The following is a 22577-nucleotide window of genomic DNA, read 5'->3' as shown; positions in this document are numbered from 1 at the left end:
GTGTGGCCAATCCTGTCAAAATGTCCATTTTCATTACCAGTCTCAAAAACCATGAATTTTGATACCCATATTGCCCAAATCTGTATGGTTCCGTAAATTTCCTCCCGGGAGAACCTTCCCTCAGGGCAATGGCCACTCCGGGTGTGGCCAATCCTGTCAAAATGGCAATTTTCATTACCAGTCTCAAAAACCATGAATTTTGATACCCATATTGCCCAAATCTGTATGGTTCCGTAAATTTCCTCCCGGGAGAACCTTCCCTCAGGGCAATGGCCACTCCGGGTGTGGTCAATCCTGTCAAAATGGCCATTTTCATTACCAGTACCAAAAACCATGAATTTTGATACCCATATTGCCCAAATCTGTATGGTTCCGTAAATGTCCTCTCGGGAGAACCTTCCCTCAGGGCAATGGCCACTCCGGGTGTGGCCAATCGTGTCAAAATGGCCATTTTCATTACCAGTCTCAAAAACCATGAATTTTGATACCCATATTGCCCAAATCTGTATGGTTCCGTAAATGTCCTCCCGGGATAACCTTCCCTCAGGGCACTGGCCACTCCGGGTGTGGCCGATACTCAACCAATTCGTTCCCAATCATTTCGGTAATCCGGTGACCGTTCTGGCAACCGTCAATAACTTCTTGGACCTCCTCTTAAGTTCGTGCACCACCTGTTTCTTTCAACGTGGGCGTGTGTGTGTGAGCAATAAAATTCCCAACGTAAGGTCTGTCTTTGATGAAAGTCTGATGGACACTAAATCCTCCAGAGGCTAACTTTTAGCTTAAATAGTTGGCACGGCATCCACGCAACAGAAACAGAATGTCACACCGAGGGCATGCGACGGTAACGCTACATTTTCGAAAAATTTTGCATTGACACCGCAGATAGAGCTTTAAGACAAAGTCCTTTGTCAAAATCTGTATTAATTATGTTGCTGCATCATTTTGTCTCGACAAAGATTTACACGAACTTTTTACTGAAATATATAACTCATGAGACTTTTCACCTTTATTTTGAAGAGTTGGTAAAAAAAAGAATTGAAAATTGCTGTTCAAGTAAAATCAATGATAAAAAAAAACAAATTAAAAACAACTTTTAAAAAATTTAAAAAAAAACTCCTAAATTAATTTGTAAATACCACCTAAAATACATCATGAATGCGAGGAAGGCACCAACCACCTTAAGGTGGATTAAGTAACGTTTTTGCCTTCCTCACTGAGGTAAGGCTATAATCCTGCTCTGAAAATGAACTTTTGATTAGAAGCTCCTAGACCCACCTTCATGTATACATATCGACTCAGAATCGAAAACTGAACAAATGTCTGTGTGTGTGTATGTGTGTGTGTGTATGTGTGTGTGTGTATGTGTGTGTGTGTATGTGTGTGTGTGTGTATGTGTGTGTATGTATGTATGTGACCAAAATTCTCACTGAGTTTTCTCAGCACTGGCTGAACCGATTTTGACCAAACCAGTTGCATTCGACTTGGTTTAGGGTCCCATACATCGCTATTGAATTTTTTGAAGTTTCGATAAGTAGTACAAAAGTTATGTATAAAAATGTGTTTTCGTGAATATCCGGATCTCAATTATATGCATGTAAACGATGTCCGGATCCATCATCCGTCCCATCGTTGGTTAGGTAATTGAAAGGCCTTTCCAATGAGTACAAAACATTGAAGATCTGGCTACCCTGTCTCGAGTTATTACCACATAAGTGATATTTATTTACTTTTTTGAAGCCGGATCTCACTTAAATGTGTGTAAACGATGTCCTGATCCATCATCCGACCCATCGTTGGTTAGATAATTGAAAGGCCTTTCCAATGAGTACAAAACATTGAAGATCTGGCAACCCTGCCTCGAGTTATTACCACATAAGTGATATTTATGTACTTTTTTGAATCCGGATATCACTTAAATGTATGTAAACTATGTCCGGATCCATCATCCGACCCATCGTAGGTTAGGCAATTTAAAGGGCTTTCCAATGAGTCCAAAACATTGAAGATCTGGCAACCCTGTCTCGAGTTATTACCACATAAGTGATATTTATGTACTTTTTTGAATCCGGATATCACTTAAATGTATGTAAACGATGTCCGGATCCATCATCCGACCCATCGTTGGTTAGATAATTGAAAGGACTTTCCAATGAGTCCAAAACATTGAAGATCTGGCAACCCTGTCTCGAGTTATTACCACATAAGTGATATTTATGTACTTTTTTGGATGCCGGATCTTACTTAAATGTATGTAAACGATGTCCGGATCCATCATCCGACCCATCGTTGGTTAGATAATTGAAAGGGCTTTCCAATGAGTCAAAAACATTGAAGATCTGGCAACCCTGTCTCGTGTTATTAACACTTCAGTGATATTTATGTACTTTTTTGAAGCCGGATCTCACTTAAATGCATGTAAACAATGTCCGGATCCATCATCCGACCCATCGTTGGTTAGGCAATTGAAAGGGCTTTTCAAAGAGTCCAAAACATTGAAGATCTGGCAAACCTGTCTCGAGTTATTACCACATAAGTTATATCTGTGTTCTTTTTTTCTGGATCTAAAAAAATGCTGAAATGTGTGTCCAAACCACTCATATTACCCATTTTTGGTAAAAAGTGAGGAAGGCATCAACCACATAGGTGGATTAAGTCAGTTTTTTTATGATTTTTGCTCTCGTTTACCTTCAAAACCAATAATTATATGTTGATTCATGCCTAGAAATGCTAAAAGTTTATTAAACTTTTTAATCCTTGTTCGGATTTTGGTCGGAAACGGAATTAAACGCGTGGCGAACTCTAAACGTTGGTTTCTTTATTGTTTATGGTGGCAAACTGACAGTTTGTTGTGGTTGTTTTGCACGCTCAAGAGGTTTTACTCAAATCTTACACGGTGGTGTGGTTCCACCCAAACATCCTCCCCACCTTGAGGCAGTAGCCTCAATTCTTTGACAATGTTCCGGAACTTTGAGTTCCACCCTGAGGTTCGACGTTGACATCCAGCTGCACGAAGGGGGACGTTAGTTGAGTTTACAGCATTGATTCTTCTTCGAGCTTGCCAGCCACAAGCCAGCCGAGCGACGACTTCTGTGCAACAGGCAAGCCATCCCCGGCTACGATCTGTCCAGCTTGAAGCATCGGCAAGAATAATTCGACACCAAGGATGACGTCTACTTGTCCTGCTTGGTTGAAACCGGGATCGGCCAGCGGAAGTCCTTCTAGTAGTTTCGTCTGCTTGAAGTTAACGCTTCGGTACGGTGTAGGGGTGCCAGCACTTCGAGCACGTGCGCTTGCGTCTTCAGAATTACATCGTTGTTGAAACGGGACGCGATCTCCAACTGCGTCGTTCCTCGCGTAGTTCCAGCTTGCGTTCCAGCCACTCCGGTCACCGGGAATCGAGTGTTGCTCCGGTTGATCCCAAGGCGCGCCAAACAGACTTCGCTGATCAGCGATGCACCGGAGCACGAGTCGATCATTGCTCTGGCCGTGTGGAATTTGCCATGCTTACCTCGAAGCTTGATGAGGGCAGTAGGAAGAACCGTGGTCTTGGCGGGTGGATCACCAGTAGCATCAGACTTCAAACTCGAATCCTCCGGTGGTTGAGTCTCCGTGACCGGTTGCTGGACCGGAATCGTCGACTGCCTTTGACTTTGAAGTGCTGCGGTAGCTACCGGGCTGTCGTCGTGTTGACAGAGGAGTGTGTGATGCCGCTGCCTGCATCCATCAATTTTGCAGAATCGCTTCGAGGAACATGATCTCACCGTGTGCGATGGCTTCAAGCAGTTTAAGCACAGTTTGGATTTCTGTACTAACTCCAGTCGGTCGGCGACGCTGATCGCCTTGAATTCGCAGCACTGGAAAAGATTGTGTGCTTTGTAACACTTGAGGCAGTGTTGTGGGGTCACAACGTAGCTCTGGATGGGTTTCTCTGCGGGCTTGAGAGGCTGCTTGCTCATCTTCTTCTTAGCTGCATCTCCATCTACGGTGCATTGCCGGGAGAATGACGAGCAGGTTTCGAGGGCATCGCATCTGTCTTCCAGGAACTTGACGAAGTCCGGGAACGTGGGATTATCCATGTTGACAACCTTTTGCGCCCAGAGCGCTCGTGTCTCGTTGTCAATCTTCTCCAGAAGAAGCTGGATCAGCCAGGAGTCTCGTGTCTGGTACTGCTCGCCAAGGGTGTCGAGCTGTCGAATGACCTCGTCTGACGTAGTGACTAGCTTCTGAAGATCGTCGAAGTTTGCGTCTGACACGATTGGCTGGTCCAAGAACTCCTTAACCAGCGCAAACACGGTGTACTTCTTCTGGTCGTAACGTTTGAGGAGTTTTTCCCACGCCAGCGGGTAGTTGGCGTCCGAGATGTCGAACGAACTTACGTGGGTGCTTGCATCGCCTTCGAGGAACGACTTCAGGTATTTCAGTTTCTGCGACGGCCGCAGCGTCTCTTTGCTGTGGATGGTGCTGACGTGAAATCCTTGAAGGAACGCCAGGCTTTGCGGTCGCCACTGAACTTAGGAATCTCGATTGGAGGAAGCCGCACGTCAATGAAAGGGTCGGGTTGTGCAGGATAGGATTGGCCTGCCGCCTGTTGGCTGACCTGCTGAAGCTGGTTCAGTTGGGCTGCTTGAGCCGCTTGGTTCGATAGTAGCGCTCTTTGTGTTTGCAGTAGCGCCGCCAGAGCAGATTGGATGTTATTCGCCGGCTGAACGTCCGTGACATCGCTCGCAACGGATCCTTCATCCAGTTCGACGTAAATCGACTTCGCCTCGTAGTAGCGATCCTCGAACTCCTTCCGATAGTCGAAGACCGAGATCAGTGATTGCAGGGTTGCCTTCGGGGTTGAGTCTTCAATCTCGTCCTGGACGTCGAAGAAATTGTTACCCAGCTGCTGGAGCCGTTCCAGGCGCTCCTAACCTCGCAAAGTGAGGGCTCCTGCGACTTGACGCGTTTCGCAGTTTCGAGCTCGCGCTTCACTTTTTCGAAAAGCACATTCCGTTTCGCGGTGACTGCTTCCATGTTGGGTCGGATCTGCTATCCGGTTACTCGAAGGACCATAAATGTTCGGATTTTGGTCGGAAACGGAATTAAACGCGTGGCGAACTCTAAACGTTGGTTTCTTTATTGTTTATGGTGGCAAACTGACAGTTTGTTGTGGTTGTTTTGCACGCTCAAGAGGTTTTACTCAAATCTTACACGGTGGTGTGGTTCCACCCAAACAATCCTATTGAATATTACAAAGAATTTCATTTTTCGAAAATGTCGAAAGTTAAACCATTTGCTACCCGATTTGATTCTCACCAAATTTGCTCTCGAGTTTGCCCCCGAGTCTCCCACCGCGCGTAGCAAATCAGGTATCAAATTTGATCTCAAGTTCATTTGTAGAACAAAAAAAGGTGCAGGTGGTTACACATGACCAGTATGACAAAGAACTATGCAAGATGATTGTTGAAATTTTCGATTAGAACGTCCGGTCCAAATTTTCCCCTTATAATTACCGTCCTATTGAACTAAGGCCATGGTGTCGATTTCTGGAAAAGTCAGGGAAAACCTGGAATTGTCAGGGAATTTTGTTTGACCTGGAAAAGTCAGGGAAAGTCAGGGAATTTTAAGCTGGGTCAGGGAATTTCGAAGATCTTAAAAATATTACTATAATATTTCCTTTTTTTTTAAATTCGCCCTTGATGATGTATTTGAATGTTTTCAAGGCCAAACATTGTAACATTGATAATATTTATTTTTTTATATTGGTCAGTCCGGAAGGAAGGCAGAACTCCATATAAAAAACGCTCAAGAAAAGGGTCACGATGAAAAGCGCGTAGCTTGTTTGCAATATGTTTAGGTTCAAAAATCAAATAATTTGGATTTGATTAGGATTTCCGTTCAACTGAAAATTACAAATTACTAGCGTACACAGGGTGGGACAATATGAGGCAGTTGCCCCACCATCCTCAGAGATTTGTTCTAAAATTGATCGTTTGCTTAGCATATAGAGACTATAGAGAAAATCATAAATTTTGTCAGAAAAATTGAATGATTTAAAAAATAAAAAGTTAAAAATTCGAACATTTGAAAATTAAAAAAAAAATTAAAATTCTAAAACCCTAAGATTATACATTTTTAAAATTTTGAAATTCTGATATTTTCGAATTGTTGATTTATTGATTGGTTTTTTAAATTCTTATTCTAAAATTCTAAAAAAAAATGTAAGGTTAGAAAATTTTCCAAAATTTCACTTTTCGTTATCTAAATTTTTGTTTTTCTCAAAATTTAACTGAACTATGATTTAAAAATGATCCAAAGTAGTCTAATTTTGTGTAATCTAAAATGTTAGCAAAATAGTGATGGTGAAATGGAATTAAAATTAAAGAATTAAATTCAAGAATTAAAGATATAAAACAAAAATTTATGGAAAAACAGGGTTGTTACGGACTACACTCAACTCATTTTTAAACATACTGACTCTGAATATTTAATTTCTTTAATGTTTCGAGCAGGGATGGAATAATCGCAAAAAAATCGATTTCGCTTGCAAACTTTCTTCACCCGCGAAAGAGAGAGGAAGCAAATCACGCAAAAGAAAATCGTTTCCTAAATTCTCCAAGAAAATCAATCTGCTGATGATTTTTTGTGAATTTCCTTGTCAGCACCCATTGCCCATCTACAAAATGTAACAGGTCATTTATCGACGTGTGACGTTACACTTGCAAGTGTAGTAGTGAAAACGATGTTCCGCCGAATAGGGGAAATATACCCTTTCTAATCAAACACCTATCTTCGTCATATGGAGAGTTTGATGCTCGATTAAAGCTCCAAAAATGCTATTTAGGCTATAAATTTACCAACAACAGCACCGCCTCGAGTAAGCACGCAAATTTATGCCATTTACTGGCCAAAAAGATCAAATTTAATGCACTTTTGATCATAATTTCTATTTTGCGAGACCATTTCTCATCATTTTGGTGGCACACACATCCACACGCACGATCAGAGGTAAACTGCTTAACGAAAGTCGCCATCAATATCTTTTCACTTGCGCTAACGATTTCAAAGCGCTTAAGATATAAAATTGCTTTCAACTACCGGCAACATGTTCTTTTGACCATTACTTGGTCACTCACTTGAAAAATAATCCCGAAACATGGAAATAATTAGCAAGCGCCATCAAAAAAACAAACGCGCTAAGTCTTCTGACGTTTGAATTTTGAATACCCATTCCAATCGAAGACTGAAGAAAACCAAGCGAGAAGCGAAGGCAAATAAAGAACAAAGGGTGGCCACCAACACCACCAACATGCTGGTGCAGCACCTGTTAGAGCGAGCAAGTGCTGCCAGGAAACTTTCGCTATAAATGCTACTTTTCGTGAGTGTTTGCTTAAAATTTCATCAATTTTGGCAGCACTAAGCAGATCCAACAGAGCGCTGGAAGAAAAAAAAACTAAGCTGAAAATAGAAAAATGGGCGTGGCCCAATGCACTCGACTGATTAGAATACATTTTTGAAATATTTTTTTTCAAATGCTTGTAAAAGGAATAGCATAACTTTTAATAAAAGTGAAAATAAACAGAAATGTTCACAAAAAGTTGTTCTACTCGTTGGTGTACTTGGTTTTAGTGAATTTCAAGGAACAATCCAGATTATCCAGCATCATTCAAACACGACCGCTTATTAGGCTTAAAATGGGCATATTTCCCCTAATCAAGATGATGATTTTTTTCGATTTCTTTTACCGATCTTTCGTACGCGAGAGAGGAGAGCATGCTCCCTTCAGATTTTTTTCTCTTGATGAACATCCAATGATTTTCTTTTGATGATGATTATTCCATCGCTGGTTTCGAGTAATGTTTTTTATCCTTATTTATTGTTCTTCTATACTGGATACATTCAAATTTAATCTTGTGAATCTTATCATATTTCAAACTTTTCCTGAAGATACAGACATTTGGATGTAACAAAAAAAAATATTGGGCATTGAAGTGTACGGACTCGGACTAAATAATGCACGCGTTTACTATTAACTAAAACTTTATTAATTATAAGAAGGGTTTACAATTTACGACTTTACACGACGACAGTCGGCAGGGAAAGAGATCGACTCGAGATCTGCTCGTGCTCTCCAGGCCTTGTGCTATAAAAGCTATTGTAAGTACCTGAAATATCACTACCTACTGACAATTAGGTTTCTTCTACTGGCACTACTTTTATAGTAAACGAGGGATACTACATCTCTCGCACGACAAACTAAGACTCACCAAAGTTTCCGGATAACTTTTTGAGTGACTACTGACGACTGACGACATTATGAAACGTTTCACTTGACTCCAGATCTGGTTAATTTTTCTTGCTAGCATTTTGACGACGACTTGACTTTGACGACTATTACTGACGACTCTTGACGACTACTACTGACGACTCGACCTTGAATTTCTTTTGAAACTAAGACTATTGCTTCTTCTTCGACTCACTTACTTCCGAGCACATGTTCAGACGAAGTACTTCCACGCTTTCTGACAACTTTGCAACGCGGCGATCCTCGTTTCGGCGGTCATCAGTTTCCGAACCAGATTGCTCAGACTCACCTTCGCAGTATGTAGAGATGTGGCCTTTCCTTCCACACGTGTAGCATTTCCAGTCACGCGCTGGACACGTTGCTGGGTTATGATGGCGTCCACACCGGAAACATGGTCCGAAACAACGACTGTTACTCACCTGACCATCGCCTCTCCTTCCGCCCGTAGACTGTTGACCACTTACCTTCTGAACTTTTGCAAACCTTACCTCGGACTGGATCGACATTTCCTTGTTCTGGTTCAGGGCGGCCTCGTAGCTCCGAGCAATGCTGCAAGCCTTGTCGAAGGTCAAGCCGAACTCCGTCAGCAGCTTCTTCCGCAGGCTCTCGTCGTAGACCCCCACGACGAACTGATCCCGCAGAGCATCGGACAGGAAAGTCCCGAACTCACACGACTGTGCTTTAGCTTTGAGGTTAACCACGAACTCCGAGATTGTTTGGGACGCGAGCTGTTCACACTTCCCGAAGGCGTATCTAGGTGCGCCTTGAATAGTTCAACCAACGCACTGTACGTCTTCTTACGGGGACTATCGGGAGCACACAACTTTGTGGCCAAAGTGTACAGACTTGGACCGGCAACCGTAAACATCACTGGCACTTTTAACTCTTCCGAAGTTTCATTGACCATGAAAAACATCTCCAGACGGTTCTGGTACTCGTCCCAGTCTTCACCAACCACAAACTGCTCGATCTGTCCAAACATACCAGTCCGGATGACCGGGGCTTGGCTACCTTCAGCTGTTGGTTCCTCTTTCGGCGGCATGTTTCTAGGTTATGTTCACCGCACCACGTGTTCACTTGCCGGACGTTTTATCACTTTTTGCACACGCGACTACCAAAATAATCAAAACTTACTTACGACTCACTTCGTTTATCCTCGTCGCCAAGTTGAAGTGTACGGACTTGGACTAAATAATGCACGCGTTTACTATTAACTAAAACTTTATTAATTATAAGAAGGGTTTACAATTTACGACTTTACACGACGACAGTCGGCAGGGAAAGAGATCGACTCGAGATCTGCTCGTGCTCTCCAGGCCTTGTGCTATAAAAGCTATTGTAAGTACCTGAAATATCACTACCTACTGACAATTAGGTTTCTTCTACTGGCACTACTTTTATAGTAAACGAGGGATACTACAGGCATGTTCCAGTGGGTGTACTGTGTTTCTATCTCAAATATGAGCTTGATTGGACGTAACAGAAGCTTCTCCGCCTTTGAATTTTAGATGGGATTCAACCAGCAGAAATATTTTTTTCTTCAAATTTGAACATTCTTGAAGAAAAATATAAAAATCAAAACATACAAAAATTACAGCTCCAACATTCAAAATTGGATTATTCAGAAATAAGGAAATAAAATTAGGAAAAATGGTATAAAAAACCCAATAAAACTAAATTCATTAAAAAAAAAAGATTCCAAATTTTTTAATCAAAAATTAAAAAAATCTGAAAACAAAAATCAAAGATATCAATATTTAATAATTAAAAATAAAATAAAAACAATCAAGAGAACAAAAAAATATTATTTCCAAATTCTTAAATTCTTAAATTCTTAAATTCTTAAATTCTTAAATTCTTAAATTCTTAAATTCTTAAATTCTTAAATTCTTAAATTCTTAAATTCTTAAATTCTTAAATTTTAAATTCTTAAATTCTTAAATTCTTAAATTCTTAAATTCTTAAATTCTTAAATTCTTAAATTCTTAAATTTTAAATTCTTAAATTTTAAATTCTTAAATTCTTAAATTCTTAAATTCTTAAATTCTTAAATTCTTAAATTCTTAAATTCTTAAATTCTTAAATTCTTAAATTCTTAAATTCTTAAATTCTTAAATTCTTAAATTCTTAAATTCTTAAATTTTAAATTTTAAATTCTTAAATTCTTAAATTCTTAAATTCTTAAATTCTTGAATTCTTAAATTCTTAAATTCTTAAATTCTTAAATTCTTAAATTCTTAAATTCTTAAATTTTAAATTCTTAAATTCTTAATTCTTAAATTCTTAAATTTTAAATTCTTAAATTCTTAAATTCTTAAATTCTTAAATTCTTAAATTCTTAAATTCTTAAATTCTTAAATTCTTAAATTCTTAAATTCTTAAATTCTTAAATTCTTAAATTTTTAAATTCCAAAATTCTTAAATTCTTAAATTTTTAAATTCCTAAATTCTTAAATTCTTAAATTCCTAGGTTCTCGAATGCTGCCATTTTTGTTACCATCTTAGATTGCAGAAAGCCTGATAAAATTTGAAGTGTTTTTGGAGTTTTTTTTTCGGTTAGAGAAATTTTGAGAAGAAGATGTAGGATAATTTGTTCGATATTTCTAAGTGACGCTTTGGTAAGATCATCGAGTTTGAACTATATCTTAAATTTAAAAGATCGAGAATTTATCACAATTTTTAAATTTTATTATTTTTTTATTAAGATTTCATTGAGTTTTTAGATCTAAATTTCTAAATGTTGAAATTTTTTATTTTGTTTTGCCAAAATGTTTGTTTTGGCTTTTTCCTCTAGTTTACCTTATCTTAGCAAAAATACATTTTCAGCGTTTTAAGATTCTGAGATTACAAAATTTAATTTATTATGAATTTCTTTTGTATGTTTGTCGCAAAATTATGTTTCTTAAAATGACGCGGATATAGCGCGGATTGGGTTTTGGGATGGCGTGGTTTTTTTTGTCGATTCCTCCGTACCAATTCTGAATAAAGGAATTTGAGAGTTCAATTATTTATAAAATATGGTCTCTTCGGAAAAGTTGTTTCCAGCATCCGAGATTTCAAAGGGATTGTACAACTACATTTCACATATTTTCCCCAAACAGCATTCAAGGGGTTACAAGGAGGAGTTCCCGCGGTCAGATCGAGCTTAAATTTGGAATCTATTCCAAAACACCCAAATATCCAAGTTTGTAGGTTGTATTGTTTTCATTTTTATAAAATGTATTGATCGTGTGAATGATTGTCTCTAGGCTCTGGTCAAGGTAGAAACCGGTTTTTTAAATTGTATAGCAAAAACATTTTTTTGTAAAATTGTTTAAGAAGATGTTTTTTTCAAATATCCAGAAAACCGTTTACTTTAAAAACAATCATTGTTGAAAAATACCTAGATCTTTTTTAAAACCGTAAACATATTATTGAAAAATTAACATTTAATTGTATATTTTTCTTAGTTTTTCAGTTTTGTTTTAATCTTTCTTAAAATTACATATTTTTCAAGTTTTTGTCTCCAAAACCATTAGTTTTTTTTTTATAAAAACACAATCAAAAATGGCATCGGCCTAATACGTTTGAAAATTCCGCAAAAGACAACAATTTTAAAATTAAACATGACTTCTTACTTTAATTCAAATTTTCAATTGTTGTTTTTTTGAAAACTTTTAACTTTAAATTCCTTTAGGATATGAAGTGAAACTAACTAATAGCAATTTGAAATTTGCAACAATTGTAATTATTAATTATTTCTAGAGTTTTTTTTAAAGGTCATGTAAGCTATTGTGTTTTATATGTTTATAGGACCCATTCAAAATAAAAAAAAAAAACTAGATTTTTTGGTAAAGGGCAACATTTAAAATGGCATCACCAGATAAAAAAACAAAGGACAATTTTATGGTTGCTCATTTTTGATGTTCGATTAGAAAAAATGATTGACAAAATAAAAAAAAGTTTTTTTAATTTTTGCAGAATCCATCGTTGAAAAAATAAAATAAAAGAGTCATTGAAGTTTTTCAATATCTTAAATTTGCAATATTCAAAAAGGAAAATGCATGAAACCATAAAAACGCTCCAAACAATATGTTAGTAAAAAATAGAAAATAAAAAAAAATTAATGGTCTGGAGAGGTCAGGGAAAAGTCAGGGAATTTTATTTTGGGATTTGGATCGACACCATGTAAGGGGACGGAAATTGCGAGTGGAGCTGAAATAGAAATCGAAGTGAAATCAATTGACTTTCCTTCACCACTCGAAAGTTACCAAGATGCGGGAATGTTTTTGCAAGGCTGTTGCAAGAAATCGGCGGCATTAAAGGAAATTTGAACAGCAGACATAAAAACTTCCCTTTACAGGGCTCTAATTGATTACGAGATAGTTATTCTAAATTTCCAGAAACAGATTTTCACAGCGGCACAAAAAAATGTGCATCGCAGTAATCTATTTATTACTTCCTGCCTAATAAGCAATTTATTTTAACTGCTTAACTTCAGATAATGGCCAAATGCAACTTTTTATGTCCAGTATCAAAAACCATAAAGTTTGATACCCATATTGCTCCAACTCTTATGGTTCGGCAAATGATCCCTCGCGGGGCCTCCGGCCACGCTGGATTGTGGCCACTACTGCCGAAATGTCAAATTTCATGTCCAGTATCAAAAACCATAAAGTTTGATACCCATATTGCCCCATCTCTTACGGTTCGGTAAATGTCCCCCCTCATCAGAACATCCGCGGGGCCTCCGGCCACTCCAGATTGTGGCCACTACTGCCGAAATGTCAATTTCATGTCCAGTATCAAAACCATAAAGTTTGATACCCATATTGCCCCAACTCTTACGGTTCGGCAAATGTCCCCCCATCGGAACATCCGCGGGGCCTCCGGCCATTCCAGATTGTGGCCACTACTGCCGAAATGTCAAATTTCATGTCCAGTGTCAAAAACCATGAAGTTTGATACCCATATTGCCCCAACTCTTACGGTTCGGCAAATGTCCCCCCATCGGAACATCCGCGGGGCCTCCGGCCACTCCAGATTGTGGCCACTACTGCCGAAATGTCAAATTTCATGTCCAGTATCAAAACCATAAAGTTTGATACCCATATTGCCCCAACTCTTACGGTTCGGCAAATGTTCCCCCATCGGAACATCCGCGGGGCCTCCGGCCACTCCAGATTGTGGCCACTACTGCCGAAATGTCAAATTTCATGTCCAGTATCAAAAACCATGAAGTTTGATACCCATATTGTCCCAACTCTTACGGTTCGGCAAATGTCCCCCCATCGGAACATCCGCGGGGCCTCCGGCCACTCCAGATTGTGGCCACTACTGCCGAAATGTCAAATTTCATGTCCAGTATCAAAACCATAAAGTTTGATACCCATATTGCCCCAACTCTTACGGTTCGGCAAATGTCCCCCATCGGAACATCCGCGGGGCCTCCGGCCACTCCAGATTGTGGCCACTACTGCCGAAATGTCAAATTTCATGTCCAGTATCAAAACCATAAAGTTTGATACCCATATTGCCCCAACTCTTACGGTTCGGCAAATGTTCCCCCATCGGAACATCCGCGGGGCCTCCGGCCACTCCAGATTGTGGCCACTACTGCCGAAATGTCAAATTTCATGTCCAGTATCAAAAACCATGAAGTTTGATACCCATATTGTCCCAACTCTTACGGTTCGGCAAATGTCCCCCCATCGGAACATCCGCGGGGCCTCCGGCCACTCCAGATTGTGGCCACTACTGCCGAAATGTCAAATTTCATGTCCAGTATCAAAACCATAAAGTTTGATACCCATATTGCCCCAACTCTTACGGTTCGGCAAATGTCCCCCCATCGGAACATCCGCGGGGCCTCCGGCCACTCCAGATTGTGGCCACTACTGCCGAAATGTCAAATTTCATGTCCAGTATCAAAACCATAAAGTTTGATACCCATATTGCCCCAACTCTTACGGTTCGGCAAATGTTCCCCATCGGAACATCCGCGGGCCTCCGGCCACTCCAGATTGTGGCCACTACTGCCGAAATGTCAAATTTCATGTCCAGTATCAAAACCATGAAGTTTGATACCCATATTGTCCCAACTCTTACGGTTCGGCAAATGTCCCCCCATCGGAACATCCGCGGGGCCTCCGGCCACTCCAGATTGTGGCCACTACTGCCGAAATGTCAAATTTCATGTCCAGTATCAAAACCATAAAGTTTGATACCCATATTGCCCCAACTCTTACGGTTCGGCAAATGTCCCCCCATCGGAACATCCGCGGGGCCTCCGGCCACTCCAGATTGTGGCCACTACTGCCGAAATGTCAAATTTCATGTCCAGTATCAAAAACCATGAAGTTTGATACCCATATTGTCCCAACTCTTACGGTTCGGCAAATGTCCCCCCATCGGAACATCCGCGGGGCCTCCGGCCACTCCAGATTGTGGCCACTACTGCCGAAATGTCAAATTTCATGTCCAGTATCTAAAACCATGAAGTTTGATACCCATATTGTCCCAACTCTTACGGTTCGGCAAATGTCCCCCCATCGGAACATCCGCGGGGCCTCCGGCCACTCCAGATTGTGGCCACTACTGCCGAAATGTCAAATTTCATGTCCAGTATCAAAACCATGAAGTTTGATACCCATATTGTCCCAACTCTTACGGTTCGGCAAATGTCCCCCCATCGGAACATCCGCGGGGCCTCCGGCCACTCCAGTCCAGGTGGTGGCCAGTTCCAATGATCGACTCCCGCGACTGGCATGTCTTAGCTGGTCCTTGCCTCCAAGCCATCTGCTCCCGGACCTCCAGGCCGTCTGCTACTGGGCCACCAGGCCATTTGCTTCTGATGTGTTCTCGTCGACGTCCAGCAATAGAATGAATTTTCGGGACCGACTGAGCCCCGTTTTGTTGCCTCGTCGACGATCCGAAAATTATGAGGTAGAGTGGGGTGATTTTAGATACATCAATCTCACGTCTCTCGATTGACTGATTGGGAAACGTTTGTTCATCCAACCAGCGTGCACCAAAAAGAGGGGAAATTTGCCGAGAGGGGAATTCGTCACGTAACGTTTTCGCTTCGCGAAAATTTTGGATTGACACCACGTATAGAAACCTTAGGACAAAGTTCTTTGTCAAAAATGTGTCGGTACCTGTCGGGTACTCATTTTCTGATACCCGACAAGTATCGGCAAGCCGGGGCAAAGTTTTGAATGCGTGTTTCGGAGATTTTTGTATGTCTGCACTTGTGTGTGATTCAAAAATTCAAAAAAATCAAAAATCCAAAATTTAAAAATTCAAAATTTCAAAATTTCAAAATTCAAAAATTCAAAAATCAACTATTCAAAATTCCAAAATTAAAAATCAAAAATTCCAAAATTCAAAAGGGACCATCCATAAACCATTGGTGATCTCGAACCCCCTCGTGGACAATTGCCCATACAAAAATCTTTTTGTATGGAACGTGGACAACCGCCATACCCCCTAAAGTGTCCACGCGGTTTATGGATGGTCCCAAAATTCAAAAATTTTAAAATTCCAAAATTAAAAATTCAAAATTTAAAACTCAAAAATTTAAAACTTCGAAAATTCAAAAATTTATAATTTCAAAAATACAAAAAAGGCTGGATCTCAGATATTTTAATGAAATCGTAAATTTTTTTATGTTTTTTATTTTTCCATTTTTTTTAAATATTTTTCAATTTTTTTGTTTTTGTATTTTTTTTAATTTCTTTAAATAAGTTATTTTTTTTAAATTTTAAAATGTTTTATTTTTTTGATGTGTTTTTAATTTTTTAATTTTTTTTCTTTTGTTTAATTTTTTAAAATCTATTTTAATTTTTTTTAATGTTTTTAATTTTTTTAACACTGGAACACCCAACGCATGTCAAACTTACACGGACGCCCAAGCCTCCGAAAAAAGGTGGAACGGTAACTTCAACTCGCTGGTTCTCGGACATTACTCAACCAATCGGGACCGTTCTTGTTTCCAGTGATTTGTAAGAATGTCTAGATGATCCTAAAATGTTGCAGAACATAATTTGAACAAATCTGTAATTTCTGCGACCGAAAACATCGTTCCACCTTTTTTAAAAAGACTGCCTCCGCGGAATTTTTGGCGAATTTTTTTTTACACGCGAAAAAAGTTGGAACGATGTTTTTGATCGCAAAAGTTACAGATTTGATCAAATTAAGTTCTGCAAAGTTCTAGAATCATCTAGACATCCTAACAAATCACTGGAAAGAAGAATCATCTTGATTGGTTGAGTTATGCCCGAGAACCATTTAGTTGAAGTTACCGTTCCAACTTTTTTGGAGCCTTGGGCGTTGGAATGTTAAAATGTTTATTAATTTAAAAAAAAATCATTTTTTTTATTTTTTTTTTTTATTTTATCAATTTTTAATTTTTTTTCTGTTTTTTTTTAATTTTTATAAATATTGTTTATTTTTAATTTTTTTTTTTAATTTTGTAATTTTTTTTTATTTTTATTTTTTTGTTTTTTTTATTTTTTTTTTGTTTTTTTAATTTTTTTTTATTTTTTTTCATATTTTTTTTTATTTTTTATTCTTTTAAATTGTTTTAAATCTTTTGAAACTTTTTCAATTTTTTATTTTTTTTTATGATGATGATGATGATGGTCCCACCTCTTACCCCTACAATGGTGTGAGCTGGACGAGTTATCGCTAAGATAATTTTGATTGAACATTTGATTCAGTTATGCAAATAAAAACGAGCTGATTTTTCATAGCAGATATAAAATAGCCTTCAGGTAACTCCGTTCTTCAGATTTCTATTGTTGATAAGTAGCTTATAGGCCTGTAACAGTATTAGCTACGCATCTGGTACTGGCAACTTTCTTTCGGTGCACATATAGTTTTACTTGCATCTATCTGAACTGGGTCTCTACTAAGTGACTACTTCGGCATTGCCCGAGATCGCACCCTACTGTTTTAGCTGACAGAGTGTACGTCACGACCTTTGACTACAAACATAGTACGTTTCGAGAACCTATCTTTCGACCGCCAAAACCTACTAGATTAGCTTTCCCTTTTGCCTTCCGAGCTCTCCCGTCTTCAGAGCAACTACAAGTTTTCATCATACTTAGAAATAACTATTTATTTTTTTTTAATTTTCTTCAAATTTGTATTCTGCCCCTGATCGCATAAATGTCCCATATGCATTTTCATCGATTTCGAGTTATTTATGCAGTTTGGTTCAAAATTGTGTGCTCTTTCGAAAGAGCCTATAACATCCAGTACTTTGTTCTAGATATTAGGAGGAAACCCAGCTTTTTCGCGAAAATTTAATACGTAGCCTTATGTATGGGACAAACTTCAAATGCGTTTTTCTCAGCTTGCTGTTTTTGCATATGGGACATTTATGCAAACATGGGCAGTATTTTTGTTATAATTTCAATTTTTTATTGTTTTGTTATTTTGTATTTTTTTTATGCATAAAAAACAATTTAAATTTTTCTTTCGTGCATGATTCAGTTTTCCGTGCATCATTCCATTTGCCGCAGTAGCAAACCAGCAGAATAGCGGGTAGCAAAGTGAAATCCCGAAGAACTGAGAGCAAATTTGCTACCGCGACAGGCACCGCGGTGGGGTTGACGTCGGGTGCAAATTTGATTTGCTTCGATCTTTGCTACCCGCAATGGAGATGCACTTAGGGCATCTCCAGCGCTGGGGTGCAAATCAAATTTGCACCCGGATCATGAATACCGAGATCAAATTTGCCACCTTGAAAAAACTCCGTCATCCCCACCGCTAGGGTAGCAAATTTGCCACCGAAACAAGCCCACCGCGGGGGCAAATATGGGTTTTATCATTTTTGCTCTCGTTTACCTTCAAAATCAATAATTAGGGGAACAGCATCTAATTCCAGCGTGCCTCTAATGTTGGCAGGTCAGAACTTTGACATGCAATTAAAGCTAAATAAAAGCGTTTTCAACTGAAATCGAGTGATAAATAGCTCAATAAGAAGTGAGCAAGCAAGTTGCTACCAAATGTTTTGCAAAATTAGTTGTTTAAATAGTGAATGTCAGCAAATTGGATGGAGTTAGGAGCGAGAGCTTAACCTGCCAAAGATACGAGAATTTCCCCTATATGTTGATTCATGCCTAGAAATGCTAAAAGTTTATTAAACTTTTTAATCCTATTGAAAATTTCAAAGAATTTCATTTTTCGAAAATGTCGAAAGTTAAACCATTTGCTACCCGATTTGATTCCCACCAAATTTGCCCTCGAGTTTGCCCCCGAGTCTCCCACCGCGCGTGGCATAGCAGGTATCAAATTTGATCTCAGGTTCATCTGTAGAAGAAAAATATGTGTCGGTACCTGTCGGGTACTCATTTTCTGATACCCGACAAGTACCGGCAAGCCGCCCAGTCACGACGTTCTAGCAGGATTCTAGCAGAGTTCTCACAGAGCTGGATATTCTTACAGCATTCTAGCAGAAATGTTCCACCGTTCTAGCAGGATTCTGGCAGAACCAGCTCTGCTAGAATATTTCGTGACTGGGCGGGGGCAAAGTTTTGAATGCGTGTTTCGGAGATATTTGTATGTCTGCTCTTGTGTATGATTCAAAAATTCAAAAAAATCAAAATTTAAAAAATTCCAAAATTCCAAAATTCAAAAATTTAAAAATTCAAAAATTTAAAAAATAATTCAAAAATTCTAAAATTCTAAAACTTTAAAATTGTAAAATTCTAAAATTCAGAAATTCTAAAATTCAAAAATTCCAAGATTTCAAAATTCAAAAGTTTAGAAGTTCAAAAATTCCAAAATCCCAAAATTTAAAAATTCAAAAATTCAAAAATTTCAATTTTTTTCAATCTTTTAAAGTAGGGGAACTATACCCTTTCTCAGCCTATTTCTATTATCGGCCTATCAGCACTTTGATCATGAATTACAGTTTAAATAAAGTGTTTTTGACTGTTTCAAAGTAGGGGGAGAGGGGGTAATATGCACCCCCGGGGCAAAATGCACCCCCCTGCTTTTCTCGGTATTTGGAAGAATTTTCCGGGGAAAAACTCATAGAAATTGGAAGCTGAACAATTGCTAAACCATGCTGGAAAAATTTCAGCATCGTAGTATAAAAACAGCTTAAGATATTTGCAAACCTTTAAAATGTTTTCATCTTAATTTTCATTGAACTTTCATCATAATTTTTGGACAATATAAAAAGCATTTATTGTTATTGTAATTGTTGAGGTATATAGTTTTTGCCATAATCTTCACTATTCTGTGGATAGATGAGTCCAAAAACATCAAAAAATCCATTTTTAATTAAAATTTCTGCAAAAAGCGTGGACTAGTGAAAACTACTTTTACCCGGTGCATTTTGCCCCATGTTGTGGTGCATTTTGCCCTGTTGTTGTAGTGCATTTTGCCCCAGTGTTGTGGTGCACATTGCCCCGCATGGTGGTTTGAAATTAATCAATTTTTTTTTAGAAATTTGATATTTTCGAACAATTTTGAAGTTTTTTAAGACTTTTTTCACATGGATAACGAAGAATAATAGTTGTTTAAGAACATCGAACAAAATTCTTTCACAGTAATGCTGTAATGGTTGAGGAATCACAGTTTTCCCTTAGGGGGTGCATATTACCCCCTCTCCCCCTAATAAATAGCTCAAATAAAAGTGAGCAGGCAACTCTACATTGTTGATACATCTGAAAATGTTGATTTAATAGCGGAAAACGGCAAAAATGATGAGAATTGGTTATACGGCTTAGTGTGATTAAAATGGTTTTTGACTGTTTCAAAGTAGGGGGAGAGGGGGTAATATGCACCCCCGGGGCAAAATGCACCCCCTGCTTTTCTCGGTATTTGGAAGAATTTTCCGGGGAAAAACTCATAGAAATTGGAAGCTGAACAATTGCTAAACCATGCTGGAAAAATTTCAGCATCGTAGTATAAAAACAGCTTAAGATATTTGCAAACCTTTAAAATGTTTTCATCTTAATTTTCATTGAACTTTCATCATAATTTTGGACAATATAAAAGCATTTATTGTTATTGTAATTGTTGAGGTATATAGTTTTGCCATAATCTTCACTATTCTGTGGATAGATGAGTCCAAAAACATCAAAAATCCATTTTTAATTAAAATTTCTGCAAAAGCGTGGACTAGTGAAAACTACTTTTACCCGGTGCATTTTGCCCCATGTTGTGGTGCATTTTGCCCTGTTGTTGTAGTGCATTTTGCCCCAGTGTTGTGGTGCACATTGCCCCGCATGGTGGTTTGAAATTAATCAATTTTTTTTTAGAAATTTGATATTTTCGAACAATTTTGAAGTTTTTTAAGACTTTTTTCACATGGATAACGAAGAATAATAGTTGTTTAAGAACATCGAACAAAATTCTTTCACAGTAATGCTGTAATGGTTGAGGAATCACAGTTTTCCCTTAGGGGGTGCATATTACCCTCTCCCCTAATAAATAGCTCAAATAAAAGTGAGCAGGCAACTCTACATTGTTGATACATCTGAAAATGTTGATTTAATAGCGGAAAACGGCAAAAATGATGAGAATTGGTTATACGGCTTAGTGTGATTAAAATGGGTATATTTCCCCTATTTTTAATTTTTTTTTTTGAAATTTTTCTAAATTTTTATTTTTTTTCTCATTTTCTTTAATTTTTTTTTATTTTTGTATTTTTTTTTATTTTTTGTTTTTTTTTTCAAATTTTTTTTAAATTTTTAAATTTTTGTAATTTTTTTTTAACTTTTTTTAATCTAAAATTTTTTTTTATTTTTTTTATTTCTTTTATTATTTTAAGTTTTTTTTTGATTTTTTTTAATATTTTTATTTTTTTTATTTTTTTAAAAATTTTTAAATTTTTTTTTATTTTAAAAAAAAAATAAATTTTTTTAAAATTTTTTTAAATTTTTCAATTTTTTCGAATTTTTCAAGTTTTTTAATTTTTTTATTTTTAATTTTTTTATTTTTTTAAATTTTTTATTTTTTTAATTTTTTATTTTTTTATTATTTTTAATTTTTTTATTTTTTTATTTTTTTAATTTTTTAATTTTTTATTTTCTTTAATTTTTAAAAAATCAAGTTTTATATTTTTTTAATTTTTTAAATCTCTTTAATTTTTTTCAATTTTATAATTTTTTTGTTTTTTTAATTTTCTTTCATATTTTTTTAATTTTATTTTTTTAAATTTTTGATTTTTTACACATAAAAACAATTTAATTTTTCCGTGCAAGATTCAGTTTTCCGTGCATCATTCCATTTGCCGCAGTAGCAAACCAGCAGAATAACGGGTAGCAAAGTGAAATCTCGAAGAACTGAGAGCAAATTTGATTTGCTTCGATGTTTGCTACCCGCGCTGGAGATGCACTTAGGGGCCATTTATAAGCACGAGGACATTTTTTTGCAAATTTTTAGATTAATAATTTAAACATACGCTTTCTATCTCCCAGATTTGCATTCCAAGCCCGGAGCCGGTGACGATAGGTTAAAGTATTCGCACTCGTACATACGTAAACCAATGGCGGCGGAATCATCCAGCAGCAGTGGTGGTGCCGGCCAGCAGCAGCAACGGCAGAGTGCGTACTTTGGCGGTGTTACTGCCGGTAAGACCAGGCTCGAGTTTGCCGACATTGAGTTCTCCGACGATGACGATGATTTGGACTGGATCAACCACCAGATTGGCAGCCGGACATCGTCCGCTAAGGACCAGGGACAGAAGAGCAACGTACAGCCACTGCGGTGTCCTCCGCCGTTGGCCAAACTTAAAACCTTTTCAACTCCGGTTCCGTCACTCTTTCCCATTCGGTCGCAGCTGGTTGTCAACGGGAACGCAGGACACTCTGACCGATCATCGCAGGACACTTTTAAAAAGCCGTTTATATTCAAGTCCAAACAGCAGCAGCAGCCGCAGTCAACGAAACGCAACTCAATTATTGCCCAAAACTACAACCAGGACGAGGTGAACAAGTACCGTGCCCTGCTGAAGCGATTATTGCCAAATCTATACTCGCCGGATGAGCCTACCGCAGCGGGGGCGGCTTCCCGAAAGGACTCTCTTCTCTCCGCTCACCACGACGAGTTCAACCTGTCCTCGTCGACGGCATTGAATGTTAGCCACCATCAGCAACAGTCGTCGTCGCGTGCTGGATCGCTGATTCGACGGTCCATCCCGGTGATCGACCTTTCGCTAGAGGAGAGCGATGCCGAGGGTCGGAAGAAGCGCACAAGCCTGTTCACCACCGTCGATCTGTCGCAGTACGACGTAGCAGCGGGACAGCAGGATGAGACGGTGTAAGAACATATTGCTTTTTATTTTTCA

General features: G+C 38.2%; 1 protein-coding gene across 4 annotated transcripts in view; it reads left to right on the top strand.

Moving 5' to 3' along the window:
- LOC6045345 (sentrin-specific protease 1) overlaps nt 1–22577 on the top strand; it is a 33397-nt gene that overhangs the window by 8688 nt on the left and 2132 nt on the right. For all 4 annotated transcript variants that reach the window (XM_038260102.1, XM_038260097.1, XM_038260089.1 and 1 more), the window contains exon 4: nt 21709–22549. In XM_038260102.1, coding sequence (XP_038116030.1) covers nt 21709–22549 — 841 coding nt within the window. The remainder of the gene's footprint in view (nt 1–21708; nt 22550–22577) is intronic.

The sequence above is a fragment of the Culex quinquefasciatus genome, chromosome 1 (genome assembly GCF_015732765.1).
Source record: "Culex quinquefasciatus strain JHB chromosome 1, VPISU_Cqui_1.0_pri_paternal, whole genome shotgun sequence".
In the NCBI taxonomy this organism is placed as follows: domain Eukaryota; kingdom Metazoa; phylum Arthropoda; class Insecta; order Diptera; family Culicidae; genus Culex; species Culex quinquefasciatus.
This window is presented reverse-complemented; position numbering and strand designations above follow the sequence as displayed.